The 26,743-nt window shown below is 35.9% G+C and overlaps 1 protein-coding gene across 1 annotated transcript in view; it reads left to right on the top strand.

Annotated features, from left to right (window-relative positions):
• Positions 1-26,743, top strand: part of LOC141485120 (uncharacterized) — a 37,752-nt gene that overhangs the window by 5,818 nt on the left and 5,191 nt on the right. Inside the window, exons 2-5 of the mRNA XM_074181164.1 lie at positions 13,040-13,542; positions 15,095-15,197; positions 19,454-19,564; positions 25,020-25,175. Coding sequence (XP_074037265.1) covers positions 13,040-13,542; positions 15,095-15,197; positions 19,454-19,564; positions 25,020-25,175 — 873 coding nt within the window. The remainder of the gene's footprint in view (positions 1-13,039; positions 13,543-15,094; positions 15,198-19,453; positions 19,565-25,019; positions 25,176-26,743) is intronic.

Genomic DNA, 26,743 nt, shown 5'->3' with positions numbered 1-26,743 from the left:
ATCAAAAACTGTGGTGTATGATTTCCATTATCAATATATCTTACCTAAATTTGGTATTGACAATTGTAAATTGCTTTATACTGATACAGATAGTCTAATTTATGAGCTCGTTTGTGACGATGTATATGCCACTATCAAAGAAGATTGGCATAAATTTGATACGAGTGATTATCCAACAGATAATATATATAATATTCCTGAAAAAAAACAAAAAGGTGGTGGGGTTACTGAAAGATGAAAATAATGGGCATATGATGACCGAATTTATTGGTCTTAGATCAAAAATGTATTCACGAATTCAAAAGACATCAACTCAGAGGATTATTCAGTCAAAGTCTCATAATTTATATTCAATTGAACAGAACAAAATTGCTTTGAGTCCATTCGATGACAAACGGTTTCTGTTGAGAGACTCAAATGACACATTACCTTGGGGGCACTATAGTATCCTGGAAGACTCAAATATCACTTGAGAAAGCAATTACAATTACTTGATGTATACTAATGTAATAAAAGAAATAAAAAAGTGATTTTTTTGTTGTTGTATTTTTGAAACGAGGATTTTGAATAAAGGAAAAAACAATTATATTTTGTATGTGTTTTATTTATAAAGTATGCGATTGTATTCGTTCAATTGAGGATTGCTGCGACAAGGATTGTTGAGCGACAAAAAAAGTAAATATTTTCTCATCTATTACATAAATCACACACTAGTTTTTGTTTATAATAAAATGAATATTCACGTAAAGCATTAGCATACAGACTATCTAAAGATGAAGCCTGACAGAAACCTTCTATAATTTCTTCCAAAGTTGAATTAGTTTTATTTTTACGTAACCATGATTGAATAATATGGAAAACACCCCGATAATAATCACAAAAGTTTATGGCATCCAGCAAAGCGATACGATCAGACAGCACTCCCATGTGAGTGTTCAGGACATCGTTTACATCTTGTTGAAACAGCTCCATGTTTATTGTATCCTTGGAAATGGAAACTTGTTTGGTATCACTTTCGATGTATTGTGTGACGTATATGTAGTTCACGCAACGTGTTGTGATTGGATCATATTCATCTACATACCCATCGATTTGTGAATCAAAGAAATTTTCCTTCACTTGTTGCAGAATGTCAATGAGGGTCGCCCATTCATACGTTGTTAAATTGATGGACTGAATGGAGAATTGTTGCTTCAATATGATGCATGGACTAAAGTCTCTGGATGGACTTAGACCACATCGAATTTCATAAGATGACATGGGGAATGTCATCAATAGTAATTGGTGTTCGTTTCGAGCAGCCATTTCGTACTGCATCAATGCTCTGTCTATTGCACCCAGAGTCTCGTTATAATCTTCACCATCACTATCACACATTACTTCGACTCCACTACCATAACCACTTTCGAGAGACATTTTTCAAACTGAATATCCATGTGTATTTGCATGTGTTCTTATACCTTCAGATCACGTGGTCGTATTCAGATATTGTGTTTGTTGAATACCATTTCTTCACAAAAGGTCCTCCCAATACGATGTCAGTGTGCTTGTTTTCCATAAGATTCTATACAAAATCAACATTTTCGATCCAACTGTTGTGTTTGTTATCCAATCCCAGCCGTTTAACATACATTCTTTTGCCTTTTTTCCTCAACACTCTCTCCACGAGATATATATCTGGATTTGCAGTTTTTTGCAATTCTTCCCCATAGAAAGCACCCTTGATAGGTGCACCCTGCAAATCTTCTAGCATAAAGGTGGCGGGGTTGGTAATGTTGACTTTGATAATTTTGAATAATTCCGTAGTCCAATTGGGTGTGTAACCTTTTTCGAAAACATGTTTTGCCTTACTGATTCGCACAACATCGCCGACCTTGAATTTTCTCGGTCCAAGCTATTTTCAGGTGGGCGTATGCAGATTTGAGGATTTGTTTTTCGTTGGCTTTGTTGATTTTCGATGGTTCTATGCATGTCTTCGAGTGTCGCGTATCATTGTAGGATTTCATTATTTCAGGCAAGACATTCAACCATTTGTAGGTGCCATTCAAACTGAAATATTTGAAAAGTCTTTCTTTTAACGTTCTTATGACACGTTCAGCCATTGAAGCCTTCATGATGCTGTATGTATTGTAGTGATTTATTCCATGTTTTTTCATTAAAGTTTGAAAATTATTGTTGTAAAACTCGGTCTCTTGATCAGTTTGTAAATTTTTTGGGCATCGCTTCGTATGTTCCAAAATATCCAAAAATCTTTTTGTGATTTCTTCTCCCGTTTTCGATTTCAACGGTCGTGTCCACACGAATTTCGAAAAACAATCGATGACGACGAGAATGAGTTTGAAATTTCGATTGTGGTGAGCGTAGGATCTCATCTCAGCCAAGTCCATCTGCCACAGATCATCCAGTCCCTTGATGATGGTACGACGTCGAGGAAAATTTTTTCTAATTGGTTTATGCAGTTCACGGACAAGTTGAATCTTGTCTTTGGAAGCCATAACTGTGCGTAATGTTGTGAAAACATTCAATTTATTACATTAGAGGAAGGATCTGAAGATTTTTTGTTGATTACGAGCTCCAAATTTTCAACATTCACACCTAATGTAGATATTTACGATTCGACGTTAGATTGAAATTTTTTCAACTCTTCATCTATTTTCTTGATCAAAATATCAGTTTGCTGCATAGATTGCAAAGTTTTGGCATTCTTTTCGTGAACCAAATCGGTGAGTTCTTTCAATCCCTTTGACAAATCGTTGCCGATACGTTCGATATCGATTTCATATTGAAGTTTGAATTTTTCATGCAATTTTTGGAGCTGTTCCGTAGCATTTCGAGTCGTTTGAAAGAGGTTGGTGTTAACTGTTTGAATTTTTTTATCAAATTCAATATCTAACTTATTAACCTCATTCTTGATAAGTGCGTTTACATCATTTTTCAAATTTTTCATATCATTGGTTACTTTCATCGTAAACTCAATCATTTTTCTATCATAGTTAGTCATATTTCTTCTTATGAAAGTAGTGAGGTTTTTCTCAACTTCATCCATATATTCTTTGTTGACTGCATCTGATGCGTTCGTAGGTCTTTTCACATTACACAATTTCAAATTATCGAAATCAATGTTGCTATCGGGTGTATGCAGCAAACCTCCACCAGTGCCTACTGATGATGTTGCAGAATGCTTTCGCTTCCTATTTGAGCTACGTCCGAACTTGTCAATAGTCATGATGTAAATGAGACACTCATCGATATGATTCCAATAATATGTGTTTTTTCAACGTGATTACGGTGTTCAAAAATGGTCGTTTCAATGCATTGAATTTTTGTTGAATTTTTTTGATACGTTTTTTGGGGTGAAAATGAACGATTTATCGCATCAAATTTTTGGCATTTTTTGACACGATTTTCGCGTCGTTTCTGCATTATTTTTCATAGCGTGTTACAATGCAAATCATATGGATTTAAACGCATCAAATTTTTGACATTTTTTTGGTGCGGTTTTCACGTCAGTTATGCATTATTTATGGCATCATATTTTTGAAATAAAATACATGTCATTTATGGATGATGATTTATTACTGAATAATGTCGGCTTCTCTGAGTTCATGGAATATAGCTGTAATTTCATTGTCATGTGACGTATTTCCAGCATCTTTCGAAGCTATTAGCAGCTTTAATCTATCGCATAACTCGTTCGGATCATCCCAATACACATACTCGAAGGGCTTGTCATTATATATCCAACGATGAGTATCGATGGCGTTCGTTTGTAGAGTGCTGGAACCAACAACATCATTGCTATCGTAACCTTTACCAAGTGTTTGAGTTCGAAACATAGGTCTTATTATGCCGGACCATTTCCATTTTTGAGTTCCCTTCATGCATCCTCTGGCATTCAGGTGGGCTTGTGTTACGTCCAACAAACGTTTATAAGAGGCTTGATCCTCCTTATTGAAGTCTTCAGGTTCATCAAGAAAGATCAAATTATATAGTCCTGGAGTTCCTTTGAATGCGAATCCTTCAGTTGTAATATTACCACGTTTATCAAAGTCAATGTAGTTTCTACCGATAATCCATTTCGAAGAGGACTCGTCATAAACTGGTCCGTATATTTTATCGATTGAGTCGTCTTTAGCCCAGTGTTTCATGACATATTTGTGTGATATGGGTGGATATTGCTCCAGATATTCCATCATACTCTCCTCTGAAATATTTTCTATTGATGGTGGTGGTGGTGGCGGTGATGGCGACTCGTGGAATACCTCATCATCCTTTCCCGACGTCTCTGCAACATCTTCAAGTGGTGAAAATTGTGTTTCTTCAAATGCTCGAGATTGATCGATTGATGGTTCCGTCTTTATTTCCTCTTTCTCCTCCTTTTTGACATGTCCCAAATGGCCCACCGATTTTTTGGAGATTTCAGCAATATCCTTCAGCGGCTTCGATATAGGTTGAAAAAACTTTTGTAAAGATTCATCCTCTTCAGACTTTCCCAATTTCAGAGCTACATACTTTTTTCTTAAACTTTTTGAGATTTCATTAATTTTGTTCTTGCGCACAACATCGACTTCTTTACTGAGTGGTTTCATATTGACGAATAACGTTTCCATCTCTATTCACACACACTTATGTACTTGTCGAAGCCTTTTCGATATCGCCCCTTATTTAAATCACATTCTTTGACAATGATAAAAGTTCCATACTTGTCATGCCAACATTCGGCACACATGTTCTTGAATCCATCGAAAGACATGTCGGGAGAGACGTGTTCATCGAATACATGTTTCAAATTCATTTCGTCTTGCTTGAACAATACAATCATATTGCAATTGTCACGTATAAGTTGTTTGGGTATCTTGGAATACGTCTGACACAAATAGATGGCATCAATGTCCTTATGCCGACCCATGGAATAATATTCACGAATTTTCTGCTGACCATCACAGGCTACATCATCGAATATGAATATGGAATTTCGTTTGGCCGCCTCTGGACTCTGAATTTCTTCGTTGTCTTGAAATGGGAAATAACCGACTCCCTTAGTTTTTCCAATATCTCTCTAAGCAGCTGATACTTGGGTTGATAAAGCGACTTTGAGTACACGTAGACTTTTTCGAATTTGGCTCCATTCGGATGAAATAATATCGATAATGCTGTGTTGGTTTTTCCACACCCTGATGGACCACATATGATGGCGCGAAACGAATTGGGCAACAACTTGCCATGTTTATTTCGATACTTGACACCATCATTCAAATAGTCCAAGTTGTCTATGGGTAACGTATTGTCTTGTGGAACGACTTCCATGTTCTGATTGGTGTTTGGGAGTTTCACTTCAATAAGTAGCGTGCACATTGATGTCATCTATCATTCCTAATGTTGACTCATTGCGGAGAAGGTGTCGACTTGGCATATTCGCAAGATAAGTCTCTTGAAGCTCGACATCGAGCCGATAAAGATCTGGAAAAAAAGGCGTGGCAACGAGTGAAATGTAAGGACGCATCACTTGGTGAGAAAGAGAGCGCTCTCTTCGTCACCGGAGTCATGAAGTCCAAACGCAAATTAGGAATGGGAAGTATGAAATCATTTCAACGCAGCATTTTGCAAAAAATAATCAAAAATTGGAAGCCCACAACGAATGATGTAAAGAAATCCGCGGCATCCGCTCTCAAGGTGGCAAAAATGGCAGAAAGCTGGAGGACGTAAGAAGATACGTATACCAAGGATAATTCCATTCGAAGCAAAATCTGGAGGAATCCTTCCACTAATACCCATATTTGCAGGCCTTTCAGCTTTGGGTTCATTGGCAGGGGGAGCGAGCGCAATCGCAAAAACCGCGATAGATGCAAAAAATGCCAAAAAGAAACTTGAAGAAGATCAACGTCACAATAAAACTATGGAACATTTGGGTTCCGGTTTGTACCTGCGCAAAACACCTCGAGGATATGGTTTGTTTCTAAAAAAACAACATCATCGCAAAGGACGAGGTCTTTACTTGAAAAAGCAAAAAAACTCCTGTTGAAGCTACCCCATAGAGCATTATATGATTCAGAAATTGAAAAATGTGCCCATCAATTGAAAATACCACATTTTCGTGGAGTCTTTATGCATGATACGCTGCCAACTTGTGGTCCACGGCTGTGAGAATGTGCTGTTTTCAACTTGGATTCTCAATTGAATGCAGGCACTCATTGGGTAGCTTACATTAAAAACGGCAATGCTGTACAATATTTCGATAGTTTCGGTAATCTCAAACCTCCAATGGAATTGATACGATATTTTGGAGGGGGTACAACGATTACATATAACAATGATCGACATCAAAACTTTGATCAGAGTGCCTACAATTTGTACTTCATAATGCCAAGACATAAATCTTTGCGGGATTTAACCGACGCTGAACTGAAAACTCTATCGATTGACTTTTTGATTGAGAATGCCGAACCTTGGGAAAGGACTACCAACATCGATTCGCTTTGCAGATTCGTTTACCATGTTTCATCCATCATCGACATGAAGCTGCGTCATCATCGCTACAAAATGCAATGTATTATGGTCCTGTTAGCTCACAAAGAGAATGTTATTATTGTAGGAATAAATGATCCAAAATATTGTTGTTTCAATCATTATTTAAGGTGTGTGCATGTGGGTGAATGTATCAGTCATGTCTCTGATATTAACTCTAACGAGTCGTTCTTCGACACTTTCCATCGATTTCAATCCACCCATTCGATTGGATTCCGATTTCGAATACAGTTTAGCTTTGCTCAGTTTTCATTCGTACAACAGTATACCGAACATTGAAGAAGACACGAAATTCTATTATTATGAAAACGGTGATAAAACTAAACGAAAAAGTATCGATATTCCTGCTGGATCTTATGAAATTGGTGATATTGAAGCTTTAGTCGGCAAATATATTGTACCTAAAACGTACAAGGAAAATCCTCAGGAATTTTCTCAAGCCGAACAATAATACGCTGAAGAGTGAAATATTCTGTGTGAAACACTCCATCGATTTCCGACCTGCAAATAGCTTGGCTCACATTTAGGGTTTTTCATCTACCCTTCTCAAGCCCAACTTGCATTACGCATCCGATCTACCTGTGGGTATCATTAAAGTACGTACCATACTTATAGATAGCAACATTACGTGTGGAGCCTTCTACAACGATACACCGTCTCATACGATATACGAATTTGCTGTTGATGTTGATCCTGGTTACGCAATCGACGAAACGCCTAATCATCTCATTTATCTACCTATTGCACATAGAGACGAAATAAACAACATTACATTACGAGTGTTCGACCAACATTCCAGACTCATTGATTTTCGAAACGAAGAAATAATAATTCGTTTGGAATTGAAACGAAAGTATGGTACTGGTCATCTATAAGAATAATTCATCCCCAACCAGTACGTCAGTCTTCACCAAGACCTTCAAACAGCGTCAACTGTCAACGGAGAATAAATTATTCCTGGAATCTCTTGGCTATCATGTTGTCCAATCAAGTGTTCAACATTTTCCGAAAACCGCAAAACGATGAGTCCAAACAAAAGGTAGAATGGCGGACCTACTATCCATATTTCAAATCTTTCCGCAATAATGACGTCATTGAAATCAACATTAATCAATCCGATGCCTATGATGCTTTGTACGATAGCCTGCTATTCATCAGCGGAAAAGTTGAGAGGACCAAGGGAGATGGTCGGGTGACCTTCGTGAACAATGCTGGTAGTTTCATGTTTCAATCTGCTACCTATGAGCAAAATGGTAAAGAATTGGAAGCAGTTCGTGAAGTTGGAATTGTTAGTACTGTCAGAGGCTTCCTCACCTACACCGATGAAGATATCAAACACTTGGCCATCTCAGGATGGACATACCCCAACAGCTTCGGCATCATTCAAACTACATCTTTAACGTTCAACATGCTTATACCTATCAAGCATTTCTTGAATATTTTCAATGATTATCAATGTGTTTCCTATGGTAAACACACCATCCGATTAGTACGAGCTGGAGATGATAGCAACTGTTTCAAAATAGAAGAGACTCCTGGTACGCCAAAGACTGAAGTTAAGCTGGAAATTGAAAATATCGAACTGAAAGTTAAACGAATCTTCCCTCATGATCAAATCAAATTGCAACTTTTGAAAGCTATCCAAGCCGACACTCCTATTCTCATACCGTTCAGAAAATGGGAACTTCATATGCTGCCTGTTCTCATACAAGGTGCAAAAAATGAAATATGGACCGTCAAGACTTCTTCGTTTCTCGAAAGCCCTCGCTATGTGATTGTATGTTTCCAAAAAGATCGTGATTACACCAAAGTCAACAATGATCCAACGCAATTCAACCATATAAATATTACCAATATAACGTTGACTTTGAACGGTGAAAATTACCCCAAAGAAAATATGCATCTGAATTTTGGGAAAATGAATTTTTTGCAAGCCTAGTTCAACTACGCACAATTCGGTCTTGGCTAATCAACATAATACTCTCATCAATACCGCCGACTTTATACAAAAAACTCTCTTCCTCATCGATTGTTCCAGACGAGTCAACATGAGAATAGCTGTTGTAGATATTCAAGGTTTCACCGTCGAGCAACAATTCCATCCTAAGGAAATATCCATTAGGATTGGAAATCAGTGTAGTAACTTTTTATTGCTGCCAAACAAACCATTTTCCTGTTTGAGTAAAGAAGATCGTCGTACCGTCTCTTACCTGGAGCGAAACGTTCATGGATTGAGGTATTCCTCCGGCTATGTGGAATATAATCAATTAGATGCCATCCTCATGGAAAATCTACGAAATGTCGATATCGTTAATGTGCGAGGACATCAAAAACGTGACTATCTAATTACGAAATTTCACGAGTTGAATATACCTACACACGCTGTGAATTTAGAAGAGTATGACAATACATCGTGGATGGTTCCCACATTCGGCAACAACGAAGGTGTCTCACCCTGTATGCACCACATTCACAATCGAACTGAATATAATTGCAGTCTCCAAAACGCAGATATTCTATACAAATGGCTTTATAATGTATTACCAAAATGAATAAAATGCATGTTACAAACCTATGTTTTTCATTTTCATGTTCTCAAGTGAAAATTGTGACGTTAGAGTACCCGCAACCCCCTGCCATCTTCAATAATAACAAAGTTAGCTCTCTATGCTTTCAACACTTTTGCAAATGTCTAATTATGTTTCTTCACATCGAGACGAATCCATTGATGCCGAAATTATCGAAATCGAACGACCGGAAGTGAATACCGAAAGTGTCCATTTTATTGTAGATTTGGACTCTACATGATATGGCCATTCCAAATTCACCATTACTATGCTTCTATCTCAATTTTTATAAACCGGAAGTATTTATTTTTCGATGAATCGTACAGATCTGAAACTTTATTATTTCATATATTTGACACATTTATCAAAGACAAATAATGTCTGGCATGTCGGATCTCACGAAAAAATATTAGACCCTCCCAACCTTTCGTGTTGCGTGCGCACCATCTATGTTTTCTCTTCGTGAACTTGGATGTTTTTTACTTGCATGTTGGCAGCCATGTTTTTTCTTTAACGTTGTATATTCCATTCAATTTCCGCCGCCAGGTTTTTTTCTTAAACGCTGCATACCACGTAAATAACGATGGTAGCCATGTTTTTTCTTTAATGCTGGACTTCCATGTTTTTTTCTTTAATATCCGCCGCCATGTTTTTTTTTTCTTAAATGCTGAAATTCATACGTTCCTTATTAGAAAACCGGCAACGTCTCATAAGTCACAATGCTTTAGCTTTACAACCGACAACACCGAACTGTTTACGCTACTACTATCTTTGAAATAGATCAGTTCGAAGCTCCATCTCTCTCACACTCATATGACTGACCAAACCATCGAAAATATATTATACTCTTATGTCATTAAATGATGTATTTCAGTGTCTCTTATCGCATTTCCTGTATCACATTTCCTGTTTACTACGGTTTTATCAATAATACATGATAACAATTGTGAATATGCGAAGAAACTGTTTGATATATTTCATTTGAATAAAATGGAAATTTGTGTGTGTGTGTGTGTGTCAAATCAAGGTCCAAGTCGAGGGTCTAAATCGAGGTCCAAATCAAGACCCAAATCGAGGTCCAAGTGGAGGGCCCAAATCGAGGTCCAAGTCAAGACCCGAATCGAGGTCCAAGTCGAGGGCCCAAATCGAGGTCCAAGTCGAGGGCCAAGTCGAGGTCCAAGTCGAGGTCCAAGTCGAGGCCCCAAATCGAGGTCCAAGTCGAGGGGCCAAATCGAGGTCCAAGTCGAGGACCCAAATCGAGGGCCTAACACACACCCTCCACACACACACACACACACACGCAAGGGTTGCTCTTTGCACCGCCGCGCCCTAATAAACCTCGCTGGGGTTGGTCTTGCTCTTCCTACCACCACCGACCCTCCATCCAATTGACCATCGCCATCCGACTACACCGGAAGTGGATGAGGCAGAACGAACTTAGCATACCTACTGATTGATATGGACTTTGTACATTTTCTTCTTTCCTTGCACCTCGAACACATTGGTTTTTCATCTCCCTTGTCAAGGAATCCAAGCAATGTGACAAACTCAATTGGCCAGTTCTTTGTGGTATGGGGAGAGACAAATCCCAGAAAGGATCGAAGGTTACTAATGAGTGTCCACAGTGTCCAGTGTGTTTCAATTGACCAACGAAATTGTCTACAATTTTAGAGTTGTTCATATTCAAATATCACTCTTGTGCTTTTTAACTGTCGCTCAATTTTTCGTCAATCTCCGTTAAGATCGGTTCAGGTTTCTCAGTAATTCTGTTGAGGTCTTCATGTAAACCTTCTAAAATATATCGAAAGGATTTCTGGTCGTCTTGATGGACAGAACCCATGAATCGAGGGGCAAACCTTCGAATCTGACATTTAAAGTAGACTGTGCTAATTACTCTATTAGATGAATCATCTGATCACAATTCCTTGATAACTTCTGCGAATGCTTTTATTAAAACACCTTCCATACTAGAAATACTAGTATTGATATCTTCCATGTATGTGTCTTTTTTTAAATATTCCAGCAACCATCTTGTGTTTGATAAACATGGGATTATTTTTCAACCCATTAAACCCAAGAGTTCTGACTGAAGAACGATCTAATGTTGTAACTGTTGATACTACTATCTTCTTCTGAGTAATCACGAATACGATGATTCACCCCTTCCTTGGATCGGTGGGATGAGGAATTCGAAGCTAAACTGCTTAAAACTGAAATGGATATTAGTTTTTTTCGGTACTGTGAGCCAGAGGGCAGAACTCGGCCACATTTAGAGTTTTCACTTCCTCTTCTGTCAAAGCTTGACCGTTTTGCTGCGAGTCTTCCACCACACTGCACAACTCCAGTTCTTGCACTGTCTGTACAGATTCGTTAGGTAGCGGCATCGGAGAAAGAGATTTGAGAAAGATAATTCTCCATTGGGGATGAGGATAGGATAGGATTGGCCGTATTATCATTGGTATTCGCTGATTTATTTTGTTCATGAGAAACATGGATAATTCACTTAGTGTTTTTGGAATTGTATCTAAGTATATATATATATATATATATATATATATATATATATATATATATATATATATATATATGTATATAAAAATATTAAATTCTACAAAAAGGATTTGAAGCTTTATATCTTCTATTAATTATCTGCGAGCGCTTTCGACAGTTGGTAGTACTGTCATCATCTGGCACTCCTCAAACTGAACTGGTCATCCTGTTGTCTGTCTCTTTATACGGTCAGAGCGTCTTAACTCAGGTATTTCAGGTACTTTAGGTAAATTTGCCTGTATTTGTTCTGCATCAGGTACTCTTCTTCGTGTTAGATCTTCTCTAGGAATGTGTATGGTTTAGTTTAATATATTGAATGTGAGATCTTGTTGTGTTTTGATTTGTACTTGTTCCTCGATAAGTGATTTATGACTGTTGAATTTATGGATGTTCAAGTTTTTCCAAATGTCCATGCGGTTTCCCTTGTTGATTTGTTTTATTAGTTTTATGTTCTCTGGTGGGGGGAAATTATGTTTGTTTTGTATGGCGTGTGTTGCAAGGTTTGATTTATATACTGTTGGATTTATGTATGCCTTTTGTGCTCATTGTACCTTTGGATCAGTTTTTTCTTGGTTTGGCCGATATAGAATTTGTTGCAGTACGAACATTGTATACTGTATATCCCGTTTTGGTCTTTGTCTTCTTCTTTTTCATAGTTGTTTATTGTTTGTGTTATCTTCGTGTTCGGCTTGTATGTGATGTTGATGTTAAGTGGTTTGAAGATGTTTGTTAGTTTTTTGGTTTGTTGTCCTACGTACTGAACATCAATTTCATTAATTTTTCAGTGACTAATCGTGTGTCGTTGGGCGAGACGCCTGGTGGGAATAACTGATCTATGAGATGTATGATTCAGAATGGCTATGAAACAATAGAGGTTGGTGGTAGAAGGGTGAACATTTAGGGGTCATGAGTATTTTTCAATTCCATATAATAAAAAAATTGAAAAAAAAATAAAAAAAAATTCTCAGATGGAACACCCTCATCACCCAGGGTTATGGAGAATATATTGGAACCGAATATGCATACGATGTATTTCATCCCCGATGACGGGGTCGTAATCTACCTGACCCTGATTTTTTTTTTGCTTTTTCCTGTCAATTTTTTTGAGGCGTTCGATTAGGAATCCATGGAAGTCGAATAAGGACTTTTGTCAAATTATCACCCCTCTTGGGTTATTTTTACACTTTCCAAAGACTTTCAAGTGAAGGCAAGTTTAAAGTCACTTTCTACTTTACGAATATGAAAATCATTTTATTCTGAGAGGTATTGAATAACTTCTAGAAAAGCAGTATGGTGTGATTTCTTTCAGGTTCTTTTTACTGAAGAAGTGAATTGAATAATTTTATAGTAACGAAATTTAGCTTTGATCAAATTTTCAAACACTCTGATTGTTTTAGATCGTCTTATTCAACTACATCGACTTATTCTTGAGTCACTGGAAGAGAGCTCTCGATTTATGGGATTGGATCGAAGAAACTTCATTACCATGGAACGCTGCCGGTGAAGATATATTAAAAAAAATTACACTGGAAATAAGAATGCTCAAACGTAACATGACACTTCTTATGATTGGAGTCATTATTGCAAACGTGACATTATTCCCATATCCCCAAATATGTGAGCCTTTCCATACAATGGGCGAGAAATATTTTGAAAGATGGATAGTTATTATCGATATAATGACTTTTATTATATTGGCTATGTCTGGTTATGGCACGAGCTGTTTATCTTTTAAAGTGGCTTATGCTTTCACACATACAAAATTTCAGTATTATCTTCTGAATGGAATATTGAAAAATTTGTCGGATGATACTAGGAAAGGTTTGGATGACGAAGAATATCAAATGATCACATACCAAAAGCTTGTTCAGTTGGTGGAAGTTCACCAAAATACGAAAAAGTGAGTTTCTGCTGTTGATAATGAAAATATACGCTTCAAACTGAATTTAGAAATCATTCATTAACTAGCGAGCCGTTCCGGTTCCGCACGAGAGCAATGCTGTTATTAAATATACATATAAACGCGTGCGATCGCTGCTAATCATGGGCGACGCGCGGCCTCCAACGCGCAATTTATTGGCACCCGCCGTCGCTCCCCCGGCCGGTACCGCTGCAATCGCTATCTCCCTGCGTTTTAAATCTGTAAATGTAAACTTGGAAAATATTCTTCAAAATCACATGCTGTGACGGTCCATATTGATCTTTATTAAATGCACAATGTATTTAAGGTACTTAATTGAATAAGAAGTAATGCTGTAGGTATTGCTTAAAATCGCTCTGTAAGTAAGCTATTATTTCTTGAGGATAAAAAATGGTTATTGTGTCTAAGAAATAGACATATACCATTGTGGAATTTTTTGTAGACCTTTCTAAGATGTTCAATACTGTAGTACATTTTTTCATCTATCTCGTAGGGTTCAGCAATCGTTTGCAATGTAAGCGCAAAAGTGTTAATTTACATCACATAAGAAACCTCTGAAATTATCAGTGTTTCTCTACTAGATTATGCATCAAAATTTGTTGCGTTGATTCCGAAATCTAAGCATACATAGAGACAGACAGCGGAAAGCGACTCTATTTCATCCTATGTGGTGATGAGTCGGTTAACACTCTCTATTTCAATAATTCGTTTCAATCATTCAACGCATATATCTTGCCAATTGTAACATAAGTATTTCCTGTAATTTTCGAGTACATTATCATTCACACAATTGTGTTTCAAATTTCATTTCACTGTCTACTCTAAAGCAAAATTCACATATAAGTACACTGCTGTCTTTGAGTGACGAATAAATTGATTTTCCACTAAACCTAAAAAATACCAGTGAATGTTCAAAACATGCGATTTTTACTGCATGCACTCATGTACTCACATGAACTAGAGCACGTATAATGAAAAAAATCCTGTTTGAATATTATAAATTGAATAATAATGAAAATAATATAAATTTCATAAGGATATTTGGTATTCGCAAAATGTAGTCACATCATATTTTTGTATTTGAAGTTGAACCTTTTCTCAATCAAGTTAATGTAATATGTGGACCAGTGGATGCGATGAAAATTAGTGAAAAGCAATAAATTCTAGTGCTCTCCCGTTAAAAACGCGACGAATTTTTGCAACGTTGATAGTGAGTCTTTTTGACTGAGTTTCTTTGATGTCTGATTTCAACAGATTGTTTTCAACAAACGCTCAGTCAAAATCTGCTTGAATGTTACTTGAAATTTTGAAATATTCATCTTTAATGAAATGTTCATTCAGGATAGTATGCGCAGAAAAATTTGGAAAAAAACATAATGGCGTGGATGAACTCCACACAAAATATATTGGAGTGTAAAACAACAATAATCATCGTAATCAGTTCAATTTGTAGTTGAATGTTTAATGTATTTCCTTTATTACCTGATTGAACTTATTTTTGTGAAAATAACTATTTTGAAATATGTTTCAGAATATTTGGGTTGATCGTAAAATATTTCAGTTGGATTATGCACCCTGCATATTATATAGTTAATAGTGTTGCGATGGTTTGTGTAATCTACCTTTACATGCTTGTAAGTATTATGACATCAAGTTTTTTTAAAGTTATCTATCTGAATGTGACATTTTCATACAAATAAGCCTCATATATTTTCGGAACTGATTTTGAAACCCATAAAAATACGTTCTGAATCAAGATGTTATATGCTATTGTTACCAGTACCTACTGTTATAAGGTAGGCAACTGTATATGCATTTTTACATGTTGGTCGCATGCACGTTGGCACCTCTGTACATAACCCTTAAAAAATAAAGAGTGGCAACAGATGTCACGTGATGTCAACAAAAAAACAGTAGTTTTGGTAAGATTGTAATACACACAAACATATATGTAGTTTAGAGTTTGAAATTAAATAAAACAGTACCAATGGAAAGATCTCATTACTGGAACATATAACATGGCGCAGTCGAGAAAGAACCTTTAATCGCAAAAGAAGAAATACCGTGTACAGGAAGTACCAAAAACAGAGACATCAGTTATCGTTGAATAGGTTGGAAACACAATTCAAGAAATGGAAGAAAGACTACCAGAGCCCATGAAATTTGAAGGAAATGTTAACGAAATTTTCAAAAGATTTCTTCAAAATTTTGAAACGTATTTGATTGCCACTGAAAAAGATGGAAAATCAGACAAAATAAAAATTGCTCTATTATTGAATACAATAGGCAGTGAAGGTGTGGAAACATTTAATACCTTCAAATTTGTACCCCCAAAGGATAAACAAAAGTATGACAAGGTTGTCTCGGAGTTCAGGAAATACTGAGCGCCTTGGAAAAATAAAACATATGAGAGGTTTATTTTCAAGAATCGTATTCAAGCACTGGATGAGTCATTTGACCATTTTTTTGGTGAGCTAAGAAAACTCATACAGTCATGTGAATATGACACTCAAGAAGAGTCAATTCTTGTTGATAGAATTATCCTGGGGACGAATGATCCTAGAGTCCAAGAGAAGTTACTCAATATTCAAAACCTGGAATTAGATGTGGCCATAGACATTGCTAGGAATGCAGAAGTAACCAAAAAGCATATAGAAAATGTAAGGCATAAAGAAGAAACAAGTGTAGATGCTTTTAAGAAACAATAAAACACATGTATATGGAATGTGCCCAGCATTTGGACAAAAGTGTCATAGATGTGGTGAGCTGAACCATTTTATAGTGGCATGCAGATCCTACGTGAGGAAGGTTAGGGAGGTGTCCCAACAAGTAACGAGACCAGACGAGGAGGATGATCAGCTATATGTCTACAGCATCGCAAAAGTGGAGGAAGTTGAAAAAGATAATTTAAGAATGAGTGAGTCCAAAAAAGAAGAATTCAGAAAGCAAAGTGCAAAGTGAAACAAGTGATTGGGTATACTTTGAATGGGTGGATCGACAAATCATATGAAGGAGAATTAAAGGCATATTATCAAATTCGGAATGATATTTACGAATATAATAATATTATATTTTTCAATGATAGAGTTTGTGTACTGTAACGGAACAATATACCTCTCGGCATGATTTATAATCTATCAATAATTATCATAGAACTCTAACCAGAATTGGAAGGTTTGCGCCTCTCCCCTAGAGATGTCAGTAGGAGAATCAAAAGGTACGAAAATCTTCAGTTTTGAGAGTTATAAAAAACCACCAACTTGAAAAACGTGTGCCTCAATCAGGAATGAGATTAGGAATTCTTTTGGTTCATTGAATATATAATGTTAGAAGCCTTAGGGTGTGTAAACCTAGATATTTTTATTAGAATATTAAGTAGTTACCTGGTTCTAGGTGAGTCTAGTCTGTTTAAATCTTGTTTATATTCTATTAACGAAGAGTTCAATTATTCTAGCTTTGTTATATTCGAATAAAAAGAATGAACTTTGTTCATCTTTTGTTCATCTTTGTTCATCTTTGTGAATCTCTCAATTCTGGTATCTCTCTGTTGAACCCACCTTCAACCTAAACCCAGCGAGCCTTCTTCTAAAGTTCCACTACAGTACCGAGAGTATTGAGGCAAGATATGTTGAAATTATTGCATGAGGGACATTTTGGGATAAGTCATGCAGTAGATAGAGCTCGAGAAATCTCATACTGGCCTGGCATGAACAGAGATATCAAAAGCATGATCAAATGCTGTGCTCAGTGCGAAAAATATAAGTTTGCAAACGTCAAAGAACCTTTGATTATGCATGAAATACCAGAAGTACCTTTCCAAAAACTGGTTTCTGACATATTTGATTATGGAGGAAAGTCATACTTAGTTATTGTAGATTATCTTACAAAGTGGTTGGAAGTAATCCCAATAAAGCACAAACGAAGCAGTGATATTATAAATGCATTTAAAAAAGTTTTCACCACATACGGTGTACCAGATGTTGTTGTTTCTGATAATATGCGCTACTCCTCATATGATTGTAAGCAGTTTGCAAAAGAATTTGATTTTGAGTTCAAAACTATTAGCCCACATTACCCTAGGTCAAATGGCCTAGCCGAAAGGTGTGTTCAGACCGCTTAAAATATGCTAAAGAAGGGTTGTGACTTAGATATTGCCTTATTGGAGTACTGTAATACACCCCTTACTGGCCTTAAAAGATCCCCTGCTGAATTATTGTTCTCACGAAAACTAAAGACTAAACTGCCGTTAGCTGATAAACCAAAAACCTTCGTAAAAGAGTTTAAGAAGGACTTATATCACAAAAATTCACAGTCGAAAATGTATTATGATAGGTTAGGGTTTCGTAATGGTGATGTAGGTGTATTTAGAAATGAAGCCAGAGAATGGCAGCCTGCCTCTGTGGTAGCCATACATGAGTCTCCACGCTCATATTTAATAAATACTGGAACGAATGTGTTGAGAAGAAATAGTTTTCACTCGAGAAAGTCCCTGGCAAAACGTCAAATGGACCACACTCCTTGTGACCTACAAGATATAAATGAAGGGCTCAGGAATAGTTCTACATTTGTAAAGTCTGATACTGCCTCGATGGACTCCCGCGGGGCAAACCCTACAAGCCCTACGTTAATGAAAAATAATAATCACAACCGAACTAATCAGGGAAGTTCCCGACCTTGTAGCACAACAAGACAGCCTTCTAGACTCAATGAGTATATTGTATATTAGGATCAAATGTTATGGCGTTTCTTGAGAACATATAGGTGTCATAAGCATATCAGTTGAAATGTTGGTATTGTTCATTCAATCTCAATATCAATTAGCATGTTATTGGTTCTTATGAGGGAAAGGTGTTATAAGGTAGGCAACTGTATATGCATTTTTACATGTTGGTCGCATGCACGTTGGCACCTCTGTACAGAATCCTTAAAAAATAAAGAGTGGCAAAAAATATATAGTTTTAGCTACGATATGGCTGTATCATTATAGTTTTCCGGTTACTATTTTTAGAGATATATGAATTTCAATATATATATATATATATATATATATATATATATATATATATATATATATATATATATATATATCCATATATATATTTGTTTCAACCGTCCCCATGCCAGGGGCACTTGAAACAGCGATTGGGGTCAGTTGAAGCATATATAAATAATACAATTAATACTAATGAAACATGTTTTATTTATCATCAATACCATTTATACGAATAATTATTATTAGTTTTCAAAATTTTCAAAATACTTCTAGCCTTTGACGAGTCGTAAACATTAAAAGAAATCATAAGAAACGATAATAATCTGTCCAAATCTGTTTTTCTCTTCACAATAAACCTAACGAAAACATTTTCAAAAACAAATAAACTTTGAAAATAAACTAAAAAACATTTCTAAAATCAAATAAACATTAATAATAAAATTAACATTCTGAATTGACTCAAAGAACCTCTTGCTAATGTAATAAACATTGAGAATTAACTTAAAGAAAACATTTAGCTCAGATTTTATTAAGAATATTCAGAGTCGCAATAGTAGCAAAAGTAGCTGAGACCTCCTTCTGTGCATTCTTGGTGAGCCCACTGTTTAAACGAAGTACAGTGAATCCACTTTTCTCTGGATCTGCGATTTCGTGTAATTGACAGATTATAACAATCGTCTTTTTCAAGCTTTGATATTATTTTTCTTTCGAATACTTCAGACTAGAAATCGTTCAACCAGTCAACCATTTCATGATTATTGGGCACGATGCCTGTTGTACAATAGTCATTCAATTTTTGACAGGAGTTTTCAAATGACTCCGTTGGAAACTATCTACACTATCCACAGTGTATGTAATATTTTCAATTGGTTGAATTCATGTTTCATTCAATTTCAGAAAATCAGTTCAGGAGAAAGCTTTCTACAACCGAGAGTTCTAATTACTCAAGTGATGTTTGGATATGCTTTATTCGTAACGGTGAATCATGGACAACGATTATCGGATGAGGTGAGAACTCCTGAGAAAAAAATATTTTCTCAAAATCACATATTTGCTTACACCTACCCACATCAGTAACGTTTCGCACCAGTTGAGTTTTTGGTAAAAATATATTGGTTTATACAGGGCGTTTGGATGTCTAATCGAAAATTTCAAGGCACACGTCAATTTTAATTTCTTGGGGGACTAATTCTGATATAGAAATAATACCCGAAACTTCACTCCCCTGCGGTCAGCAACTACCCCCCTTTTTTTCAATGGCATGAGGGTTTGAGTGATACATCATTTGAAAGGTCTTTTATCCCTCCATTACTTTTATAATTTTTTTTCGAAATTGATTCATTCGTTATTGAGAAATCAAATATTGAACGTTTTATTTAAGAAAAAACAGAAAATTTGCTGTTGTTCATTTCAATAAGGAAATCAACAACAAATAATAATAGTGGAAAAAATCAACGGATAAATTGTTCAAAATGTGAGACATAGATTTTTTGAAGCTTTTCTGGACTGACTTTTCATATTTTGTTTATACTGTCAGAGCAAAGTTTTTTTTGAAAACAATTTTACAATTTTTTCATTTCTACAAGCATTTTGTAGTGAGCGTAAAGGTCTAAATTTTTCGATTGTCTTCATCTTATTAGATTTGTTTCGAAGTGACATGTTTGGTCAGGCCTACCTTATTTCGTCAAAAGGTATTTTGTGTAAGTTTGGTGAAAAGTACCTACACCAAAGTATTACTGAATTACGTATTTACATTACTTTTCACAACGAAGACAAAAGTTGCTTTATGAATAGCCACGTTTAAGCACATGTGGCAACACTCTATATAATTTAATAAATAATAACATTTCCTGTGCTCCGCTCCTACAAAAAATAAATTTTTATGTACCACGCCTCAACTCAAGATACGAGGAAACATTTCATTGTCAAAGTAGTAGAACAAATGTGAATCTCGAAGCACCAGTAAATTTAATGTGTTATAATTTTAATTTAGTATGTAACATGTGTGACATTAATGGAAACTCTGAACTTCATCAAGGATTGTATCTTATATAGAACCTTTCATTTAAAGTTTTTTCGTATATAACTTTCAATTGTTTGATGTCAACCTTGTGAAGGCTAATTCATTTATAATATGTCAATTGAATCTAATTATAATATTCCATTAATATTATTAATGTCATTTGTAATTTGTCAATTTAATATGTAATATGTGCATTTAACATTTCCTTTGATTTGGTGAACACCTGTTGGAAAAGTGTTATCTATATATCTAACACTGTGTACTCAGAATGAATTATATAAATATTAAGAGTTAGTGTCATTAGCACTTATTTGAAAAATTGCCCTCAAGTTTATTATGCTCCGTCGTTTAACTTATTTTACCACTTCGATTGAAAAATGAGTTTTTTGTTATACAGGGTGTAACTGAATAAGTGTAAAACATTCAAGGAGGTGATTCCTCATCGAAAAAAAGATAGGATCTTTCATATGAAGAAACTTCATTGGAGCATCCCTTGAAGGGAGTACATAAAATTTGTATAACAATTTTTTTCACAAGCACTGAAGAAGTTACATTATTGAAATTAACCTGACGTTGGAAAACGCAACCCCTAAAATTCATTTCCAATGTAACTTTTTGTCTTATTATTTGTTTACCAGTTAAAAAATTATTTACGATTTCCGACAGCCTATATCATTCTAAACAGAACATGTCTTTTGGGTTTTTTGCCCAAAATAAAGCAGTTTGCAACAAAAAAATATTTTACGAACAACTACAGAGATACATCGTCATAAATGCGAACTGCATTTATTGTTATTTTGTAGTTGGTACCTGCATTGAACGATTAAAGGGTAATAAACGAAACTAATTCATTACATTAGTGGCATTGAGCCACGTATTCGCTCAAATATTCCTGGAGTCTCTCTGATTACCCTTCACGCATCGATAATGCGGTTTCTTAAGTCCCTATATCGCGAACAGGAGCACGATAAACCAAATGCTGTATGTGGCCCCAGATAGAGAAATCGAGAGGATTGAGATCCGGGGATCAAGCGGGCCAGTTCTGTGGTCCTCCTCGACCTCTCTACTGATTTGCATATGTTTCAGTTAAATGCTGACGTACTACTTGACTAAAATGAGCGGGAGCCCCATCATGCATAAAATGGTAGGTAGAAAATGAGGCCCAATTGAATCATCCCCAATAACTCCGAGCCACACGTTAAGAGAAAACTGTTCTTGATGGTTAGTTTCAACAATAGCGTGAGAGTTTTCATCAGCCCATATGCGGTAATTATGAAAATTAATAATCTTGTCCCGACAATCAAATTAAGTACTGCTTTCTCAAGCTGTGATGTTCGTACATCTTGATGGCGACCACAATCCTGCGTTCTTTTGTCGAATGAACCATATTCTCGTAATCGTTGATGGAGTCGAGCAAATATTCTATGCGAAGGATGCTGCCGTTGAGGACACATTTCAGCATATCTTCTAGAAGCTTCTAACCCATTCCCTTGCGACAGACGGTAAACGTAATGCATATCAGCCATTTCCTCATTTGTGTATGTCATTTCAAAAACAAGTGAATTATTAAAGTAACAAATTAAGAACAGAACAACAACACACAATTAGTATTATTTCAATTTTGAAAATTCACAAACCGACAGCGTCATTCCAATTTAATTTTCACTATCGCTAATAGAGACCTACTAGTTAGAATAGTTTCCTATTTTCGCATTTATGACGATGTATCTCTGTAGTTGTTCCTAAAATAGTTTTTTGTCGCGAACTGGTTTATTTTGGGCAAAAAATCAAAGAGACATTTTTTGTTTAGAATAAAACAGGCTATCGGAAATGAATTTTTAAATGGTAAACATATAATAAGGCAAAAAGTTACATTGGAAATGAATTTTAGGGGTTGCGTTTTTCACCCCTTACAACCATGGGGTAAACCAAATAAATTTCTGGCTGTCTTTTTGATAGTACAAAACGTCAGGTTAATTTAAATATTGTAACTTTTTTAGTGCTTGTGAAAAAAATTGTTATACACATTTTATGTACCACCTTCAAGGGGCTGTATCTTAACAAGGGATGCTCCAAATAAATTCTTTTATATGAACGAGCCTATCTTTTTTTTCGATGAGGAATCACCTCCTCAAATGTTTTACACTTATTTCTTACACCCTGTATAAAACGCAAAAGTCATTGTTGAGTATACTATATGCACTATACTTTGAATACTCTCTCCTAACTTTATTGAGCTCTATCGTTCGTTTTTGATTTAACAAATCGATTAAAATAATGAGTGTTTTGTTATCCTATTCAAGTAATACTCCATTGTAAGATTTTCTCTTAACAGTTTCACAAAACCGAAACACGCAACACATCTTGATCGTACGTGTTCATACCGGCAAAATTCTGCTCAATTACTGCTTTATATGAAATAAATATGAAATAACCTATTACTGTCTACTGTCAATGCTTCCAAAACACAGTTTACGTTAGTGTTGGGGATCGTTTCCAGAACGTGAATTTCAAAAACACATCCACGTTTAAAAGTATGTACTTATGTACCTTTGTAGTTCCCACAAATGGCGCAAATGATCCAGATGTAGAGTGTGATGTGGTATGACATATTTGGGTATAGAATATAAAAACAACGATTTCTTATTACCAATAATTAAACCACTGCAAGGAGAAACATCATCTTTTGTGAAAAATTCAAGGCATTTCGTCGAACTACTAGGGGTAATCGAAGTCAAAGAGCAGGATCAACTGATCAGTTCCGACGTGGAAAGCCTCTACACCAACGTTCCTGTCGAAGAAGCACTTCAAATCATACAGAGCAAGCTGTCCGAAGATGGGGACCTGAAAGATAGAACAAACTTACCGATTCAAGTAATCATGGAATAACTAGAATGCTGTGTACGAAACTGCTACTTCCAACTGAAGGACGAATACTCTACGAAAGTTGAGGGACTGCTATTGGAATCGCAACTTCCACCGGTTATAGCCAACATTTATATATGGAGTGGTTTGAAACTCTGGTCATTGAAGAAGCCCAGAAAAAGCCCGAAGTCAGGTTGAGATACGTAGACGACACCTTCATTATATGGAATCATGGGAATGCAAAACTAGACACCTTCCTGAAGCACATCAATAACGTAAGTCCTTCCATCACTTTCCCAATGAAGAAGGAATTCCACAACGAATTGCCATTCTTAGACGTATTGGTGAAGAGGACCGACACTGAATGGGAAACATCTGTATACCAAAAACCCACTCACACGGGACAGTATCTGAACCAGAAATCCAACCACCATCAATCGACTAAGAGAGGAATCATCAATACTCTAGTAGACCGTGCTTTCGGGCTCTGTAATACAAAAGAAGGTTTCGAAAAGGATCTAGGCATCATAAAAAATGACCTTCAACAAAATGGTTACGCCAAATGGATAGTGGGACAGACTTCAGCTAGAACACAGCAAGAGCCTCACAATGAAGAGAAGTCGTAACAACCAGTACTTGTACTTCCCTACATCAGAAGATTGTCGGAAAGGATACGAAGAATTGGGTCCAAACAAACGATTTCTTATCAGTATTCTCTTCATGGTACAGACAATGAAAACAACCATAAATGTATTTCTTCAAAAATCTATTCTTTTTAGAGAACCAATGATTCTTTATGATCCTGTCAATCGTTTTCTCATGAGCGAAGTGACTAATCATGATTAGCGTTTACTATTTGCTATGTACAGTGTTTCGAGACTACACATCTTCGACCATATGGTGTAACTCGACAATTTTTATTTTACCGTGAATAGTATCCATTGAAAATGTTTTTATTATTCACTTCATCACCATTCAACAATATTTCTTTCATCTCTTTTTATATTACGTCTGAATCTTTTGCCTCTCAATCCTTTATCTTCAGAACTATTTTGTCTTATGATTTGCTTCAGAATTACGGCTGAGTGCATCTACGTTCGCATTTGTGCACCAGCCTAATGCAGCACGTTTAATAAAAAGTGCTGCCGAAATAACACTCACCTGGCTAGGCCTGGAACAATTGGTTGTTTGTTGAAAAGTTCCCAATGAAGCCGTTTTTGTTGATTTCCACGAAAATGTGAAAATATTTACCAACTATCAACTATCCTCCCTCATCCCAGAATGAGGTTATATTGAACTCCTTCTGAGCCACAAAGAGTTCTGAAAAAAGATTTCGATAAAGAATATTACTGTTTGATCTTCCTCTTGAAGATGATCACTTGGAGATCGGAACTCGTGTGGAGGTGTTAAAAATAACGGTTTAGTGTTGGGATAAAACTTCAGTAATATTCATTACTAAACCAAATGTTCCAAACAGTGCATCACAAGATTTCGATAGTCTTGAAGATTGATCCTGAATTTCAGAAATACTTGAACCAATGTTACAATGTTACTAAAAAGTGAATATTTTTTCAGACTGATATTTTTTTTCATAATGTTTATGCATGCCCTTGGTATATATGGAACAAAAGGAACAATCAATTGATTTTTTTGTTGATGACCAACGCTTTGCAGCCGTTGAAATTAACTTCATACTCTTCGGTGAATATGGATTATTCCGCTACAGTTAAGGTGTGTATAAATATATTTCAACTTGTTTTAAATAACAATTTTTTTTTCAAAATACGAATTTATTAGTGGAATATTAATCCCTTCAGAGACCACAGTCGGTTCTCTTCTGAAAAGCTCTACAATCAAGGCTCTTGTTCTTAGGGGTTAAATATTGCCAGCAATTTTTATTTATACATCAGGATATTTTCACCTCAAATTAGATATACTCCTACATTACCATAAAATTCACGCATATGAAGTTTCACTTCCAAACATGCTCTAGCTGCTGAATTTGTTCCAAAGAAGACTTCGTCTGCCTGTTTACGAGCCAAATATTGCAAGTAACGTTGTTGGTCTAGAACAGCGGTTCTCAAACTTTTTTTGTGACGGAACCGTTTTGGAAAGGGAAATACTTGAGGGGATCCTACAATAAAATAATAGATTTTGAAAGTGTATTCTTCATTAATAAATATGATAAAAGTACAATGTAACAGTTACTTATTACTTACATACATAACAAGAATATTAATAGAAGATATTGAAAAAAATTACTAATGGAAGGTATGAAACTGTTTTTCATTTTTAATCAATAATTTGATATTAGGTCTTACAGTCTCATATCAGGTTCGGTGTCCACTCTATTGCGCTTCTTTTATTTCGTGACTGCATATGTTGAAAATCCTGTTTCGCACAAATATGTTGTCGGGAACGGGAGAACAATATTGAGAGCCATTTTGGCAAGCAATGGATATTCATCATGGATTCTGCACCAAAAATCGTTGAGAGATCGTTTTGAACAGTTACTCCATATTTGTGTCTGATGACATTTCTGAAAGAGATTCATATATCCTTCAGGCTTTTGCAAGTTGGGTGAGAAAGGATTATGAATCCATGAATTCAGTTTCATTTTTGTATTCTGTTCTTCGAGAAAATCTTTCTCAAAAGATGCGTGGATCGAAGTGAGATCTTGGACCAATTCTTCAAGTACATCATCTTGAAACATTTCTGAGTCGTTATTGCTAAAACATTCACTTAGTGACGAAAAGCATTCTATTTTTCTCTTACCAACGCAAATAATCAAAACACTTTCTTTTCTTTCGAAGGCAGTTATTTTGTTACAGGCCTGAAACACTGTTGTCTGTTTATATTGCAATGATACATTTAATTCATTCGGTTTTTTAAGATATCTGCCATAAAAGATAGTCGGAACAACCAAGTTTTATCATACAAATGGTCTTTCAAATTGAAAGAAGTATCTGAAAGAAACATTTGTAACTCGGTTCTAAGTCAAAATAGCCTGTTAAAGTTTCACCCCGAGACAGCCATCGCACTTCTGTATGGAACAGCAGTGTTTTATGTTTGCTGCCATAACCTTCACACAATAATAAGAACAATCGGGACTGTAGTGGTCGTGATTTGATGAAATTAATTATTTTTACCGCTCCATCCATAATTAATTTCAGATTTGACGGCATTTGCTTCATTGCAAGTGCTTGTCTATGCAGGATACCATGACTGGAACTACAATTAGGCACTTTATTTTCTATTCCTGACACTACTCCTGCTGTTTTACCCATCATCGCCCCATC

The sequence above is a fragment of the Leptinotarsa decemlineata genome, unplaced genomic scaffold (genome assembly GCF_025532065.1).
Source record: "Leptinotarsa decemlineata unplaced genomic scaffold, Ldec_3_MD MMD2_tig00026307_RagTag_RagTag, whole genome shotgun sequence".
NCBI classification, from domain to species: domain Eukaryota; kingdom Metazoa; phylum Arthropoda; class Insecta; order Coleoptera; family Chrysomelidae; genus Leptinotarsa; species Leptinotarsa decemlineata.
Note: the sequence above shows the minus strand (reverse complement) of the source record. Positions and strands in the feature narration are given on the sequence as shown.